Raw genomic sequence first — 17,880 nt, 5'->3', positions numbered from 1 at the left:
CCGGGGATGATAGCTTGTCACAGTAACGAAATTGATGGAATCGGTTAGCAACTATGGCAATTCGCTCAATCGAAACAAAGAACTATTTGCAACATCTATAGACCGTTCTGTTTTTTTTCTACAAATTTTGAGTTAAGTATGTTTCTACATTATTATAGTTTCTTTTTATGAAATTCCTTTCGTTTTACTTTTCTAGGATCAATTTAACGTACGTCAGGCTAATTTTGTTTGCTTGAATTTTTGCTTGCAACACGCCAATCGGTTTCTTACTTCAAGTTGATTCTAATCTACTGCATTTTATCTACTTTTTAAGTACTTTTTAAAGTGTATTTTTATTATTTCGTATTTCACTACGAGTACTTTGATTTGCGTTTATTGTGGTGTAGAGTCAGGGCTCAGGTTCAACTACATTTCTGCGACAGCTTGATATTGTTACCAGTGAACATAGTGAAAAACTAAGTAAAGACCAGCAAACAAGCCTGCCACTATCTTCCAACTGAAGAACAAATAACGGTTCTTTTTATTCTTTTTTTGTGGGGGGAATGCGAAAGATGGATGGCAAATTTTTTTCTAAAAGTTCTCGCTAACGGATGCGAACACCATTGTCAATGAAAATACTTTTATTTCACTTGGTTTTAGTAATTTTTGATTATCGGTTATGGTTTACGGGTCCATGTTATGATTTGGTGACTTTATTATAAGAATGACTGCACATGTGTTGCTGTATGATCCCTGAGCGGACTAAAATATACGGCCTCGGCAATTGGTGTTTAAAGCATGATAAAATATATAGTGAACAATAATTAAAACTAGCTATTTCTGAAATAAAAAAAAGGAAACAAAATTATACAAATAAAAATAAAACAAATTAGCTTAAGCTACATAGTTTGCAGATGGTTTATTCTGTTTCACATAATTTTTGCTAATTCGAATATCGTACTTCGAACGGGCACGGTGTTCGAATCCGCCTTACGTGTAATAAACATTTTCTTACAATAATTACAACTGAAGACCGTCGGATAAAAGATAAGGGAGGTGGCGGGGACCCAATGGTCTACTCATTTTGTTAAGCTTTCAAATACTTGTTTCAAAATCATTTTCTACTCACTTTCAGCGTAGTCAGCAAGAAGACATAGTGAACAACTTGGACATCATCGATAAAAAAGCTACCGTAAACAAATAGCAGTTAAAACGAAATTAATCCAGACAAACGCCTCTATTGTTTAAACTCCTGATCATACGGTTGTAGTATCTTTGTGCCTCACCCTTTGCCCTTCACTTCGACAAATGGTGGTCTCACTAAATGCAATACAATTGGAGAAGCGCGAGTGGGTCTTCATTGCTCAAACGTGCCATGGGCCAACTTTCTCACTTTATGCTTTGTGTGTGTGTGTAGCATGTTCATAATATCTTTCTTAGGCCCTGCTGCTAGTAGAAACCAATGGTAGTTTGTCGCGAAAACAATAGTGGTAGGTAGTAAAAGTGCAGCTTACCAAACAGAAAGGGGAAACAGAAAGTTTTCAGTTGTTTAAAAAATACTAAAGAAAATCAAACGAAAATGTTACATACTGAGGAAAATGGATAGACTCAAGACAAATATGATCACTATTAAGGTACCACATCACGGGCCGAACGCGATAAAAAGCAAACCTGCGTAAAAACGAACGCTAGCGAATATTTGTGTAGTATTTGTAGAGCATGTTTGAATACTTTGACGAATCGGTAAAAAATCTGTGGCTAACATAACATAATATCTTTAATTATTATTATTTAGTTGCTGCTGCTGCTGTTTCTGGCTGCAACTATTGATCGAATGAATCTAAACTTTTGTACATCATCATATTCAAAGAAACCGAGTTACACTTGTTCTCACTTCACAGCACTCTACCAGAAGGGAAAGAACCATAACCGACTGCAGACAACTGCTGTCTCTGCACTGCTGAAATTGGGATTCATTTCAGCTCAACCGGAGAACGGAGTGCCGTTACCGTTCCCTACTGAATATGAAGGATCTAGGGTGGCGATCGGCCACCAACCACGATATCCTTTTTGTTGCGATCGCAGTTGGTGGTGTAGTGATAGTGACGGCATGCCTATGAATGAACTGATCACATACTTTAGCATCACTTTGGTTCCGGAGGATTACTTTTGCTTCGTTCGCTTCGTTTGTTTTTGGTCATTGCAACCGCACCGTTAGCGGGCGCTCGCCGCTCATCAGTTGCTTGCTCCTTGCTGCCGTGGAATGGTGCTAAAAAGGTTTCTGCGGTTTTGATTTTGATTTACCATTTTTGCCAGGCTGTTTGTGTTTTTTTGTTCTGAATTTTTCTACCACACAACGATGAGGTCGGAGCGATCGATTATCACTTCCTAGCATCGTCGCCACGATCCTGCCTGCCCTGTTCGCTACCGAACCCACCCATCAGGCGGGTATAGGCGCTGGCGGCGGACCTCTAGCACTCGTTTGCGAAAATAGAGCGCAATTCATCTTCTGCGTTCTCTGCTAACCAGCAACGCAGGTAATCACATTAACTACTAACAATAATAACGTATTGCATCTAAAGTTTTGCTTTGTCTTAACTCTCATGGTCGCGAGTGCGCATGGTGTCGGTTCGGTTCCGGCTGCAAGTAGATACCTTCCACGGTGAAGATGGACAATTCTGAAAGGGTAGTATTCAACGGTGAAAATGCATGCTTGTGGCAGGCACCATTTAGCGGCCATTCACTTACCATCCGGCAGTTCGTAGAGTTTTTTTGGCAACGGTGCAAAGTACGGATGGCGGAGCGCTTCGTCCGCACTTATCCGGTTGTCCGGATTGAGCTGTAGGAACGAAGTGGCCATCGTCTCGCCTTCGATAATATCGTACAACCGAGGAAAACTTAGCCCCAGCTTTCGGGGTTTGAAGAAGCCTGGAAACGCGGAACAGCACAGTTAGCGAGGGATTCCATCGTCGTCTCACTCGCGGTCGTCTTACCCAACATTTGTAGCTTATATCCGGGCAGGTGCGTTACCCCTGTCCACGATTCCTCCGTTGGTGTGCCAAGGATTTTGAAGATCTTGTCCAGCTGATCGTAGGTATCGCGAATCCCGGGGAACGTCGGCATGCCGGTGATCATTTCGACGAATATGCAGCCAACGCCCCAGATGTCGAGCGAGGTGGAATATTCGGTGCTGCCGAGCAGGACATCTGCAATTGGACGGATTGAATATAGTAACACACGCCCGGTGGGGTGCGACGAGTCTGGACTCACCCGGTGGTCGATACCAGAGCGTGACGACCTCGTGCGAATAGGTATGACTTGGAACACTCTTGGCACGCGCCAGACCAAAGTCGGCCAGCTTCAGTTCGCCCATCTCGCTGATGAGCAGGTTCTGCGGTTTCACGTCCCGATGCAGCACGCGTCTTTTATGGCAATAGGAGAGCCCCCGCAGTAGCTGGAACAGAAACAGGCGCACGTTTCGGTGATCGAGGCCGCCCGGATGCCGTTCCATGTACTGCGACAGGTCGGTGTTCTGCAAAGGACGGGAAGAGGCTTATAAAATCCGACTACCGGTGGGTGGTGGGTCCTCCCGCACTACACTACTAATTAACAGCACTAATTAAATCGGATGCTAATACGTTCGAATTACAGTATCACCGTTCTGCCACCATTCAGGATAGGTTCGCTTTTAACGAGCCATCATGCCAATGTGGGGAAGGCGTTGGGAAGAATCCCATAAATTACTCTTGCCAGCGAAGTCGAAAACACCTTCTGCGAATAGCCAAGCCAGGAGGCCCTTGGCTCTGCTGCGGGGGGAATGCCACGGTATGTCGTGGCCTAATTATTAATTTAATTCAATAAATTGTCGTTACTGCAGAGCATGACTGTAACAGGCGTTATCGGCAGATTGAACGACAAAAGGGTCGGTATTTTGTATCATTTGATCCCCGTTCAGTGGCATCGTGGTTCCGGACGTAGGTAGCGAACGTAGAACCAAGTTCTCAATGAACCAGGAAGTTGTAATCAATAAGAACCGGAAGCATACACACACACCGAAAGCGGAACAGGCGCGTGATATATGGGATAGGGCTTAAGCATCGTTCTCAAAACTGGGCTCCCCCAGTCTAGAGCTTCTCGTCGGCAGACTCGGCCCCTGCCTGTTCGATTCGGGGCAGAAAGCGTGTCCGCTTCGCATTGTACGGAGGGATCTTCTTTCCGGGAATGCTTCGCACAATTGTTCACCGAAGCTGAACTCGTAATTTATGTACTTCTTGCCCACCTTTACACGGTAACCGGCGGCTGCTCCTCCTGGGAGGAATATCATTGTTTTTTTTGTACGTTTCTTTTGCCACCGTTTGTTTGGTGATAAACATTCCCGATGATGTTGGTCGGTTTACTCAGGGATTCTGGTGCGATGTTGTGGGAGCGGGATAGAGACGGAATTGGTAGCGCATCAACGATGAATTATTGCACATGTTGTGCGCGTATAGCATCACGAAATGTGGTTGTATCCGCGGGCTAACTTACCAACCTTTGCTGAGCGCGGGGTGAGTCGAGTAATGGATGGTAGAAACGAGGAGCGAGCGATTGGTTTGTTGGCACAATAAGCACAAACAAATCTTTTGCGAGCACCGCCTCGTGATAAATGTTGCAATAATTTGCCACAAACTTGTAATGCTTTGTTAAAAAGGGGATGTTGATCGAAGCCCATACTGTTCAAGAACCCACACGAGTCCTAAATTGTAGCCTTTTTTTCGATTCGCTTTGTGCTTCGGGAACTTCGGGTATCTGCTATTATATTTGTGAATTACCCGAATATTCTAGGACTGAGTAAATCGAATACTAATGAAGTCGCTCTAATATTTCGTTTCGGCGTGCTTTACACTAATTTGTCCCTTAGAATAGCGAACAAATCGAGTCTCTTTGGAGGGTTTCAACTAATTTCTGTTCAGAGAAAATTGATGAGAGCAAAACAGTGATTTTCATGCAATTCCTGCATAACATCCATTTTAATGCTTAAAACACCGTCCCTCAATCAGGCCTAACATAAACGGGTTGGCTCAGAAAGGGACAAACATTTTAACCAAAACCGTTTTAGAAAATCATTGTAGCAATAATATTGTAAGGGTGTTCGTGTACAGGTTCTTGAATAGCCTCATCAGCTATTGTTGTGTATATGGAATGGATGAAAATATCAAACATTCACCCGAAGAATGGTTTTAATTGTCGATTTTGAACGCATTGTGACTTCAACATTAATAGATATAGGTAATTGAAAACTTTTACTATTCCGAGCCCTAGAAATACGACATCATTTATGGAGGTAATGGGCAGTAAACGTATGTTTTGAAGTGTTTATTTATGATAACCATCAATACGAACTTCATGTAATTCTTTTGGGTACCGTTGGTCCCTGGGCATGAAACAATGTCTCCAAACAATTGCCCAAAGTCCCTCTTCACCGTGAGGCTGATCATTGCCGCTGGAGATGAACGCATGTGGGCTCTGGCGTTCCCGAACGCTCGCTGCACAAAAGCCCAACTAACACGAAGCTAATAAATCACACCGCAAAGGGAGGCAAAATTGATACTGAACGGGAGCAAATGGGTTTCCCAGCTACGCACGGGAAACCGACTGGGAAAACTGCTTAGAAATTCATGACGGATTCCTCTTGCCGACGTCCGGCTGCCGCTTCACTCCCAGAAGACGGCATCGAGGGTTTGCCAACTCTTACGTTGTTTTGACGGCCCACAAGGCACCGTCGGTGCCGTCTCGTAGAGCTATGCCAGACCGCTCTCGAAGCTCCCACGTCTGGAAGGGTGCTGGCCATAAATAAAGTGTGCTTCTCTCCGTCGTCTCTCGTGACGGAAACTTCGGGCATGTTTCACGCGTCTTTGATAATCATCCCACACCGTGGGCCTTTTGCGGACCCGGGGCGGGGCGTCTTGAGAGATATGCGGGAACGAGTGACTTCAACAACTAATAAACGGCAATAAATAAACACTAACGCGGTTGGAAAATGGGCAAATAATTCCCGCCGCAGGCCGACAAGTGGAGACGCCGGTGAAGTGCAAAGGTTTTTCACCGGTGCCGGATGTGGTGGACACCTGTTTCTCAAAAGGGCACGTCCGTTAGGTAGCGTAGCGCAGGTCACAGATACTTACCACAAACTCGAAGACGAACGTCAGCGTCTCACGCGTGTGCACGATGTCGTGCAGGGTCACGATGTTCGAATGTTTCAGTTCCTTCAGCAGGGATGCCTCGCGGATCGCCGTGAACGGAGCACCCTCCTCTTCCTGTAACCTGATTTCCTTTAACGCTACCACCTGATTCGTTAGACTGAAACGAAAAAAAAACGGATCGCAATTTAATACGGAGAGCGAGCGAGATGAATTAGTGTCGGAAGTGGCGGACAATAAGTTATGTTGCGCCGGTGATGGAACTGTTGCTGGCCGCCCAGGGGTCTCCACAGCCATAGGTAAAGCCATCCGAGTGTGACACGGTCCGCTTATCCTTTATCCGGGCCTAAATTCGATTAGAACGTTCCAAGATTGATAGCAGCTGGCGGGGAGATTAATGACGGCACATCTACGGAAGCCTCCGGGGCTTCTTGCGGGGTGGACCCGTATCGTGAGCATTGTCCGTCGTGTTCTGACTTGACGGTGGAAGAAGAAAACTCAATTCATGCTGAACCGACAATAAAATGATAGAAATGTCTGGCAATCGAACAAAACCGACCAGACAATGTGGCCAGAGTAGTGCTGACAAGTTCGAGTCTAAGGCCACCTTTCTTGAGATTTGAATTTTTCATAACTTTGGTCTGAATGACTAAACATTAACGGCAATCGTTGCCCCAAACCAGGCCGAAGGTTTTAAACATTTATGATCTTATGATCTTCAGAACTTATGGCATTATCTTTCAGAGCGCACTATCGACGGTTGCGTGTTTAGAGCATGGTGTATTCCTCTACCGTTCGGAATGATACATCGTAACCCACAAGATCATTTTGTAGACATTCTTTAGTCATTGAGATGAAACTACCTATTGCCGCAATTTCCTTTCGTTCGATGGCAGCTTCGAAATTCGTCTTTCAAAATATTCCAAAACCTCTCTCGCACCGCCTTTTGTTTGTGGGAAAACGCGATGTTGTTCGAAATAGTACTAAAACTTGAGAAAATACGTCGAAGAATATGACGAATCTAAATATACCTAAACGAAGAGTTATACGACCGAAAGAAAAAGGATGCACGACCGCCAGGAGGAGCAAACGAAACACGGAACAAGCGGAATAAACACGAGAAGCAGCAACACCACCATAAGGACGAGAAAAATAAAAACAAATATCGATTTTCACGACGGCACGGAAAGCTCGGGCCCGGTAAGACGCAAACAATTTTGGATGGCATGTCTCGAGGGTGGCAAGAAAATAAGGAGATTATAGTATGTTCAGACACTGTGGTTGTGGCACGAAAGGCGCAGGCAAAGTTTCGTCGAGGCATCTTCATGTCGGTTTTAAGGCCGACACATCTCCGCGAGAGAGAGCGAGAGAGAGAGAGAGTAGACCGAAACCCGTAACCCGGAGGCGCATAGGTTGGGTGCTTGTTTTTTCTTCTTTGGAGAGTTCAAAATGCGAAACTTTCTGACTTTTCCTTGGAGTCCGTCAGAACTGGAGCGTGGCACATGCAGCAGCGCAACACCGTCGTTGGGGACGATGACGACACGACTGTGGCGAAAGTAGGTCATGCTGCAAATTCCGATTAAACCACGATAAGGATTCGGGGATTGCAAAAAAAAAACAAGAAAAACCACAGGAAGACGAAATCAAGATCGAAAGAAGGGCCCAATATCCTTTGGTGCGGCGTCTGCGAACGACACGCGACCTTTGGTGAAATTGCTCGGATCAAAATGGGGTTGAACACAAGTGTGGGGCGTGCGAGTTTGGAAAATTGATAGAAAAGCCGAACCCAACTCCGATCAACACGGTCGATGCCAACATTTCTTGGTTGATTATTTGGATAGATAAAAGTTTTGGGTTAACATTATTATTCGGTCTGAATGAATGATGCGAAGCGCAAAATCGCACACTGCGGAGAACAAATAATAACAAACAAACAAGTTAATGAAATAACTATAGGCATTAAAATAAAGTTACCAAACAATATTTGAGTTTGAATTAAAAAATATATTAAAGCGATCAATTGGAGAAACAATATAAAGTTTATAGAACAACAATATTAATGCAGATATCGCTTTCCTTTCCGCTTTAAGTTGCATTGAACCAATGTTTGTGTTTCAAGAGTGTACTATTCGACAAGCAGAATAGCTTAAACAGCATTGATTTGAATGTTTTTTCTTCCTGAAGACGGGGATGCTTTTGCTGAGAAAAATCTTCTTCCCATCCAGGCGAGTCCTCAGGGATTCGGCTTATTATTGACACGTAATAACAAACGAGAGATAAGATTTTCAACAGGTGAGCCGACAAGGACGAGGTCCCACGGGGGGTGGTCTCCTGCTGATGGGAATGTATCTCATTTACTTTCCTAATCTCATAATCTGCTCTTCGTTCGTTGGCGCCTCAGACGCATAAAAATAATAACGTGACTCGGGCGCCAGTTAGCAGAGGGAAGAGTTCGGAGCCCATTTCCACTTCGATCGACCAATAATCATCCCGTGGCGCGTTGATGGTAGAAACAACGACGAAACGCTTTGTTGCCAAAGGCGGACGAAGCTGGCAAAGAAGAAGAAAAAAAGGTTTTGGCCAAACAACCAATCGTAATGCCCTCTCTCTCTCTCTCGGCTAGGACGTGATATCCTGGTGGATGTCGATTGAGATTAAGTGAATTAATTCCACTTTTCTTTCATTTCCACTTCCAATCCCGGTCTGGCTGGCTGCTTGGCTACCGGTGTGCTCAGCGTGGTACCGGAAAGCTAGTTGGCCACCGGTCCGGCCAATGTTTATGACATCTTGCCTAATCCTGGGGTCGGCCCATCACCATCGCCGAAGGATTAAGAGCTTGTCGATCGGAACTTGTGCAGCATCCACAGCCGACCTGACTCGGCCGGGAAGTAATCAACAGGAGACACCATCCGGAAGTCAGAGATAAAGCGGAAAGAGAGAAAGAGAGAGCCGTCTAAGGCCATCAACAAACGCAACTAAGACGCAGCCACAACGCACGTGTCCTTTCCTGGAATTGGAGCGCTGCTTCGAGAGGCCGCAGAACAATCGAGGAGTCAACAGAACCATTATCGACCAACCGTAACACGATGGCTAACGGCTTAAATCTGGAAGCCAAACCGGGAACCGGAGTGCCGCCGGACGGATGGACGTAGATTCTTATGTTGCCTTGGAGCTGCCATTGGAATGTAGCCAGCGCCAGCCAGTGGCAAGACCCTGGAACCCCCGGTAGCGAAGAAAACAGAGTTAATAATTTGAGCCCTTCTTGTGAGCCAGACGATTCGTTACTGGGTGGATCGCGAGTGTACTGGGCCCTGTTCATTGTTAGGTACTATTGTGCCGTTCCTATGGTGCCTGGAGAGCTGTGAAACTCCAAACCGATTCCAAACTCTGGAGAGTGAACAATCGCCATTATCGGTGGCCGTAATGGACACCGATCGCTTTCTTCGTCCATTCTAGTGACATAAGCTGTCTGGTGGGAATATCTTGAAGAATAAACAATGCTCGCTAGCTCGATGGTGCCTTTTGTTTAAATGCTTAATTAACGGCCGGCGATACATTCCTAATGATGATGTCTCGGTATCCACGCACACCAAAAGGACGATGGGTCATTTATCAATTTCCGTACGCGCGCGCGCGTGGGCAGGAATCTGTCTTCTCCGATGAAAGGTCCTTGCAATGCCAGGCTGCGGGTCGATTGTAGACGGATGAAAAACGAGCGCCAAAAAGAAGATTTGTCCTTTCCGCTGATGACTACGGCATCGCATCGGAAGAAGCTCACAATTCGTCGCCGTCGTCGTATTGTCTTTCTGGTTGAACGACGACGAAGGAGACGTCGCCATTAATCTCATCGACAGAACGCGTTATAGGATCGGGCCTTTTTCGGGACGGATTTTTCGCACAACGATGAGTGATACAAAGTTAGGGAAAAGGATTTTCTTCGCGTTGCGAACCAGAGTTTAAGGAACGGTTACCCCATTAACGTCAGGGTGAGTTTTCTTACGTTATGTCTGCCGCTGGCCGAAACTTGGTTGTATCACGTTAAACGATTTAGGAACATGTGAGAAAAAGTAAGAAATGATGCAAAAAGCTGCTAAGTGTGTTTGAACAATTATTTTTCAAACTATCTAATTATTGGTCAGTGTCAGTTTGAAGCAAAATAATTAAATCTTAAACCTTACAACGTTATGGTAAATGACAGGACAATTCACTGGAAGACGAAACGTAAGCAAACTAACGTTTCCAGCTGAAGTCGAAAACCGATCACGGAAAATAGACATCTTAAATGCCCAAACAAAGAAACAGAAAAACTCAAAAAAGTACATGCTACGCTCTCCGCCTGGTGTCTTGATGGGAAAGTCTCAGAAAAGTTTCCATTTTCAATCACTTTCAACCACAAATGAACTTTATCATCCGTAAAAGAGGCACAGGGGCACGCGAAAAACTAAAGGGTACGCGGGCGCGCGCGCGACAAGAAGCCAATTCCAACATTTTGCGGGCTTTGTTGCAGAAAAGTTTAAGGTGGTGCTGGGGGCTTCACCTTGTCGCTGATTGTGATAAGCCGCAGAGAGCAACGAAAAGAACAGGCACAGGATTCGGGATGGAGCTTTTCCCGTTCTCGACTTTCTTCGTCAGCCCACGCGGCCACGTCGCATGCCGGTGCAAGGTTCTGGCGAGTAAAAGTTAAATGCCAAGAAGCACCAAGCGGTGGCTGATCAGGTCAGTGCGGCAACAATTGCAGGATAAACCCACACGAAACGGAGGCTAAGTTCGGCCATAAAATTGGACGGACGTCACCGGAATTTGACGAACGTCGCACTTTGCTCGTCCGGTGGGAAGTTTATCGTTCGGTGTCGGTAAAACTTTTCCATCCATTAGTCTTAGGTTCCCGATTTGTGTATTCGATCGAATATGAAATGGTTCATGCAGTTAGAGAACTTGTTTCCAAACTCTTTACGAGTTTTCGTACTCACTACTATGCATCCCGTTAATATTTATGAACAATGTGAACAAATTTTAAATGTACTAATACTACCTTACTATGCTCAAATCAGATTAGCCAACAATAATCTCCAAAGGCTTATAACATTCCCATTCCCATATAACATTCCGGATAACATTCCCTCTGTCATTTTCAAGGAGTGTGGTTCGGCGCTGACTGCCCCACTACTGATTTTATTTTCACAATCTTTGTCTACTGGGACTTTTCCATCGATGTGGAAGGAATCGTGGATGATCCCTATTCACAAGAAGGGCAAAAAGGAATGTGTCGAAAATTATAGAGGCATATCCATTCTATGTGCATGCAGCAAACTGTTCGAAATAGTCGTGTCGAGGCACCTGCAGTCCTGCACTAAATCGTATATCTCTGACCAGCAACATGGCTTTGTTCCGCGTAGATCCGTCCAGACAAACCTTCTCAATTTTTTGAATGGTTGCTATTCTAATATTGACAAAGGTGTGCAGGTGGATGCTATTTATACTGACTTCATGGCTGCATTTGACAGAGTCTCACATATTATTGTGTCGTCCAAGCTTGCCAAATTAGGGATGTGCTCGTTGCTTGTGCGCTGGTTCCATTCGTACCTATCTAATCGCGCCATTCGTGTTAGAGTTGAAGGGTCCTTGTCTTCTGTGTTCACCAATGTCTCTGGAGTTCCTCAAGGTAGTAATCTGGGACCACTCTTGTTTTTATTATTTATTAATGACCTTTCTTTTCAACTTCCTCCAGAGTGTCATCTAATGTATGCTGACGATCTTAAATTGTTCCTGCCCGTTAGTGCTCTGTCTGATTGTCAGGTACTGCAGGCTATGCTTGATCGTCTCGTATATTGGTGTGTTTGTAACGGCATGTCTCTCAATGTTGGCAAGTGTTATGTCATCTCGTTTACTAAGCGTTCTGTCCCAGTTTTTTTTAACTATACCATTGACTCAGCAGTTGTTCCGCGAGTTGACGTGATTCGTGATTTAGGTGTTACGTTAGATGTGAGGTTAAGTTTGTCTGCTCACTATGCCGATTTGATATGTCGCGCCAACCGCATTTTGGGCTTCGTTATACGTATGTCTTCCGAGTTTCGTGGAGTGACCTGTCTTAAAGTTCTATACTGTTCTCTTGTTCGTCCTATTCTCGAGTACGCTTGCATTGTATGGCACCCCTATCATCAGTGTTGGCGCGACCGCATTGAGTCCATACAACGTAAGTTTACAAGAGCCGCCGTGCACAGGCTGGGTTGGTATGACAACGACAATGTGCCTAACTACAATACTCGTTGTTTGCTGCTCGGGCTTAGGTCGCTTGAACATAGGAGACGGTCAGCTCAGGCTATGTTTGTCTTTAAACTGTTGTGCGGTGCTATTGACGCACCACAACTACTAGCCAAGCTAGACCTCTGTGCTCCTTCTCGTTACCTTAGACGAAGAACTGACATGGAGATAAGAACTGCTCCACGAATTACTGTTGCGGGACACAATGATCCTGTATTGTCTATGTGTCGTACGTATAATCTCTGTTCGTCCATTGTGGATTATAACATGTCTATTCGTCAGTGTCGTAGTGTCCTTGACCTCGCGTCCTTTTAATGTCTGGTTACCGGTTTTTTGTCTTCGTCTTCGCCAGTCGCAGAGTTAGGCTAGCTAGGGCTTTGTTTAGGTTGCTAGATTTTTTTTTCCTTTTGTCAACTAGGCTCAATTGCCCATTGTCAAGTTTTTGCTAATAAATAAATAAATAAATAAATCTCTTTAATCCAAAACCTAGTGCGTGGTGCTTAGGGACTTAAAACATTCACTTCGTACGCCGTGAAAAGGGACCGTCTGTCCATTTTGAATCACTTTTTACTTTATTGTCCAACTACGTTCATAAGAAGCGGAAACTCTGATGGTGCCAAGTTTTTATTTCGCTTTCTCCACTTAAAAGATTTCCTCTTTTTCGTTTGCGCGAGGTGTAAAAGGTAGGAACATAATTTACGTTGCCCTTAGAAGGACAACTTGTGCACTCGACCAACAATTAAACGAGTAGCATAAACAAGCAGCCGCCAGCGATATGAATGGGTGGCTGAAAATGTGCCACACTAACCATATTATGAAGAAAGCACACGGCAAAAAACGGTAAATCAAAACAAGGCTTCCGGGCGCACAAAAACACCCACTTTTAGCCGTCTCTGTTGAAGGTGTTCTTGTAGAAAAAAAGGCGGAAAGAGCCAAAAAAAACCCGTGTCCTTATCGTCGTCGCTTGGCGGACCTGTCTTGGTTTGAGTTGACGTGCGTTGCGAAACGCACCACCAGCCAGCCACCAGGCAAGCGGCAAGGTTCTGAGATCTTTCAATTGACATGTTTTCGACAAATATCGATGCGAAAAAACAAACAAGGACAACGAAAGAACGGCCGGGCCAGTGCACCCGCGAGAAGGGTGGTCACGCTACGCTACATTGTTGCCCGCGTTTCATGGAGGTCGATTTTCATAAATAATGCAATAAAATTTAAATTTCTTTATGGCTACTTTCACCGTTCGGTGGCCTCGGCTAGAGGGATGTCCTGCTTTTTTTTATTGGCAAGCGGTTTTGTTTTTGTGCGTGTGTGTGTGTGTGTGTGTGTCACACAATTGAGCCCAGCATCGTAGCGCGACCCCCCGGGCCGGTCGATGTCCCGGTGGGCAAATATCGTTGGCAAATTGTCCCGGATTAGGCTGTACGATACGTGCTCACTACTCGATGGCCGTAGGCCCGAACGGCCCACTGAATGCTGTCGCTGTTTGTGGCGAAAATGAAGATCCCTTTTTTTCTTTATTGCCCCGACCGAAGGACAAAATGGACCGTGTCTCGCACTCGCACTTATGGTGGGTTTACTTGTCCGGGGGCGCGCACTCGTTTTTATGATGAAATTGATTTCCCATTAAATCGAATCAAAGCACGGAACGGGCACTAGACCTTCGGCGGGCAGCGGAGGCTGAAGAACAGAACTAGACAGAGATAGAGTTTGTAGCTATACTCACTTGCTATAGCCCTTAAATACCGTTGCGTAGGATCCTTCACCGAGTTGCTCTAGTTTGATGTAAGCTTCTGATTTGCCGAACGGCGAATCACCCTGTGAAATGAAGAAAAAGAGAATATTAAACATTTTATAAGGTTTCGTACAAGATTATTGATGTAAACACCCGTTTAGTAAAATTTAGTAAATGAAGCGAGTTGCTCAGACCACAATGCGATAGCGCTCCCTGGCTTGGCGCACCTCTACGGCCATAATGGAGGCGCCTGGTGTTTGGTAAAATCTTGAACATTCAGGCCAATTATAGGCGAAGTTTTGCATCTTATTCATAGCGTTATCTTTGTTTTAAATTTGGAACCTTATGAAGAGTCAAACAATAAAAAGCATAACATCTCCGGGAGGATCACGGGTTTGGCAATATTTTATCGATTTTTATTTCTCCGCAAACCCCTTGGCAATCTTGGCATGGCAGACGGCGGCTCACGGTACAAAGACAACGACGGAGTTTGGTAGAAGGATTTTGGAGCGCAATGTTGCAAAAAATTGAATGCTGTCATGATAAAAGACAAGCATGTACTGTTGCGATAGATGAGATAACAATTTTTGAGTCCCGGCGACGAATTTCGCGAATTTGTTGGAGCATAAAACTTTAAGAAAGGTTCTTTTTTTCTACGCGTCTTCAACAGTTCTACGCGTTTTTCGTAATATTTTTTTACCTTCCTTCCTGTTTCCAAAAAAAGGAAGTTTCGTCGTTGGATAGGTCTGTTATGTTGCAAATTTATAACAACCATTTAAACTTATCCATAAGGTGGCCATCGAGATTCTTAACCCAAAACGGTTGGATATTTTTCATAAAACATTCTCATACCGTAAATTAAAGTTGGGAGCTATTTTCATGCATTTTTTGCTGGTTCCAGCAGGTCTCGGTTTCTTTTTCCACCAGGAAAACTCTGACGGCGAGGTTAAGTGTACAGTGATCTTATATAAATTCTCTTCACCTTCCTGCCACAACAATCGTTCGTTACGCCAACGGTACCACCATAGATCACCGTCCACCTCAGGGCACCCACGGGGTCCGTCGTCCCGGATGGGGAAGAAAGCGTTTTTTTTTCTTGAACCATTCCGATACGGTTCCACCATTTTTGCCCTAGCCGGTACTCGGCTTTGAGTTTCTGCTCCGCTACTGCAGTTACTTTGTTGCATCAGAATTACTTCCGTTTCCGAGTGGCAGCCCAACAGGGAGAGCCACAGAAAAAGGAAACCTAAAGACGGAAAACTATTTTCAGCGCAGAAAGGAACGTCTCGGAAAACCCCTAGCCAGAGAGTGGCCGAGAGAACGGCCACGGAACTCCACGTAGCCTTTCGGTGAAAGGATACACTTAAGCCAAAGCTATCAGCGAAGGCCCTTGGCCAAGAGTGCGAATGTCTGCAATTGTAAAATGGAAAGAGGAATCGCGGTAGAGATGTCACGATGTAAAATAAACATCAAAGCTGCATTTACGAGAAGAAATGTGCTCCGGGATGCACTTTTTGGTGTCGCTGTTGCCACTTTTTGGTGTCGCTGCATCACCTCAGGAACACGGTCACTTCGTTTGTTGATCCAACCAGGATTTTGCGTCCAGAAGCGGAACGGCATCGTCACGTTTCGTGATCCCTGGTACAGAGCGCGACTGCCGAAAGGATTTCCTCCGACTCGGCACAACTCGGTGCAGCACACGGTGGTGACAATCGCGTGTGTGTCTTTTCAGTAAATATTTAACTTACGAAACTTATTGCGTGCACAAAAAGGGCGGTCACAGAGTCCACCGAGAGTAAAGTGCAGAAAAGTACACAGTTTTCCTACGGAACTGCTGGCGCCAGCGAAGAACGCTAGAAATAAAAAAGTAATCCCCTTACTACAGACCATTGCACTGCTTCGGCCATGGGGAGCTCTCGAAAGACAGAGAATGGATTGCCGGAGTTGTTGAAAGCAAGCTGGTGCATTGGAATTGTCGTCGTTGCAATCCTTTGGTATGCGCTGCGATGGGAGCACGACCGAAGTGTCCACAGATAGATGTCTTATTTATTTCTTTCATCGTTATCGAAAATTTATCTCCAACATAGGAGCGAACAAGCGTGGACCAGAGAAGACATTCATTACTGGCGTGAATTGAAAAACTTTTCCTTCCCTTTTCTCAACAAGGACGCTTCGTTAAAACATCCGTAGAGAACATGTTTTTATTAACAACAGCGATTGATTTCGATGGCGAAAATACATTGTCAATTGAAAATTATTCTGTAGCCAAAATTGTCCAATTACAATGCTCACGACACTAAATCTTACATTATGATCCCCGAAACGAAGACTAATGATGGTCCTAATAAACGCATGCTGCCACATGTTCTTCGAGGAAATTGTATGCCAACAGCGATAAACCCGAGATTTATTGTTTAACAAACTTCACGTCAGATAAACATATTTATGTTTATGAAACATGAGATTTGCAAAATTAAAACTAAACTCATAAAAGTTCGCTCTCTGTTTGTATTTTGCAACAGCCAAAGGCAATCAACTATGAAGTGCCGTTGAAAACAGCTTCACGATAACACAGTTGGTATCCTTCACCGTATAGTTATTTGAGTAGTTTCTGCAAATTGTTTTGCTCCACTATGCGCCCATTATTTACTCCGCCAACCATCCCGGCATGTCCGGACCAGGAACCAAAAACCCATCCGGACTAACTTTTGTGGACCCACCCTGACTGGCACCACACTTTTGGGCGATTTTCCGTGCATTACAATGATTTCCACTATGGCTCCGGTCAAAACCCCGGCAGGAAAAAAGAGGTGGCAAATTGAGGGAATATGACTACAGCTGGCATCATCCCGAGCGCGTGTTGCCTAGTAAAGTGGCGTCATTCTGGATCACGCCATTTTCACACGGTTGTGTGGTTGGGGAGTTTTCCGTACGATCTAAAATGATATAACCCGCCAGAGCAAAAGAGGAGAAAAAACAGATTCCAAAATCCAGGAATGTGGCCGGTTTGTGGCTCGAGGGCCGGCAACACCGTCGCCCGGAGATGATTTTTCCATTTTCGTGCCCTCCGCAACTCGAACTCGAGTGGTGCTTTGGGAAAGTGCTTTCGGGTTTAGTGTTTAGGGTGCTAATAATGGCAACCTATTAGCAAAGAAATGGAAGTAGTAATGAATATGCTAATATCGGGCACCCGAGAAGCCGAGGTCCTGGGGTATCGTCACTCGTGGCTGTTGGAAATGGCTTTCGGGTGACGGATAGTGATTGAAAAAATCGTTGATATGGTCAGTGTCGGGTACACTGTAGTGAAAGGGATAGTGTCGTTACATGATATTTTATTGATTGAAAGAGATTCTTCCCCAAAGGAGTATTGCTTGGAACACTCTGTTAAACTTGTTGAAATATGAAACTTTTCAACTTATCTGTTTAATTTTATAAAACTTCAAATCACCATCATTCTCATTACCGTAACTTCATCAAATTTTAAATAATTTCAATGTAAGCCTAAGAGACGACGAACAGAACTCGACCCTCAATTATGCGCTTGATTAAAAATTTCTTACAACTAGCATCAGACAGAAAAGAGGACGATACCAGAAGAAATATCTCCATTTTGGGCCAATCACGCAGAACAGCAGAAAGCAATTTCGAAATAGCACTCATCACGGTCACGACTCGTGCCACGCCCCGCTTTTGAAGCACGGCAACTGCACCACATTGCAGTGTGCAGCA

The 17,880-nt window shown here is 44.8% G+C and overlaps 1 protein-coding gene across 1 annotated transcript in view; it reads right to left on the bottom strand.

The window, feature by feature from the left end:
- Nucleotides 1-952: 952 nt before the first annotated feature.
- Nucleotides 953-17,880, bottom strand: part of LOC128268455 (cyclin-dependent kinase 14) — a 78,793-nt gene continuing 61,865 nt past the window's right edge. Inside the window, exons 5-10 of the mRNA XM_053005557.1 lie at nt 14,143-14,234; nt 6,144-6,318; nt 3,250-3,511; nt 2,973-3,185; nt 2,728-2,907; nt 953-2,657 (exon numbers count right to left, since the gene is read on the bottom strand). Of these exons, the coding sequence (XP_052861517.1) occupies nt 2,581-2,657; nt 2,728-2,907; nt 2,973-3,185; nt 3,250-3,511; nt 6,144-6,318; nt 14,143-14,234 (999 nt within the window). The 3' untranslated portion in view covers nt 953-2,580. The remainder of the gene's footprint in view (nt 2,658-2,727; nt 2,908-2,972; nt 3,186-3,249; nt 3,512-6,143; nt 6,319-14,142; nt 14,235-17,880) is intronic.

This window comes from Anopheles cruzii, chromosome 2 (genome assembly GCF_943734635.1).
Source record: "Anopheles cruzii chromosome 2, idAnoCruzAS_RS32_06, whole genome shotgun sequence".
NCBI lineage: Eukaryota > Metazoa > Arthropoda > Insecta > Diptera > Culicidae > Anopheles > Anopheles cruzii.
The sequence above is the reverse complement of the archived record's forward strand: the minus strand, read 5'-3'. Positions and strand labels throughout refer to the sequence as shown.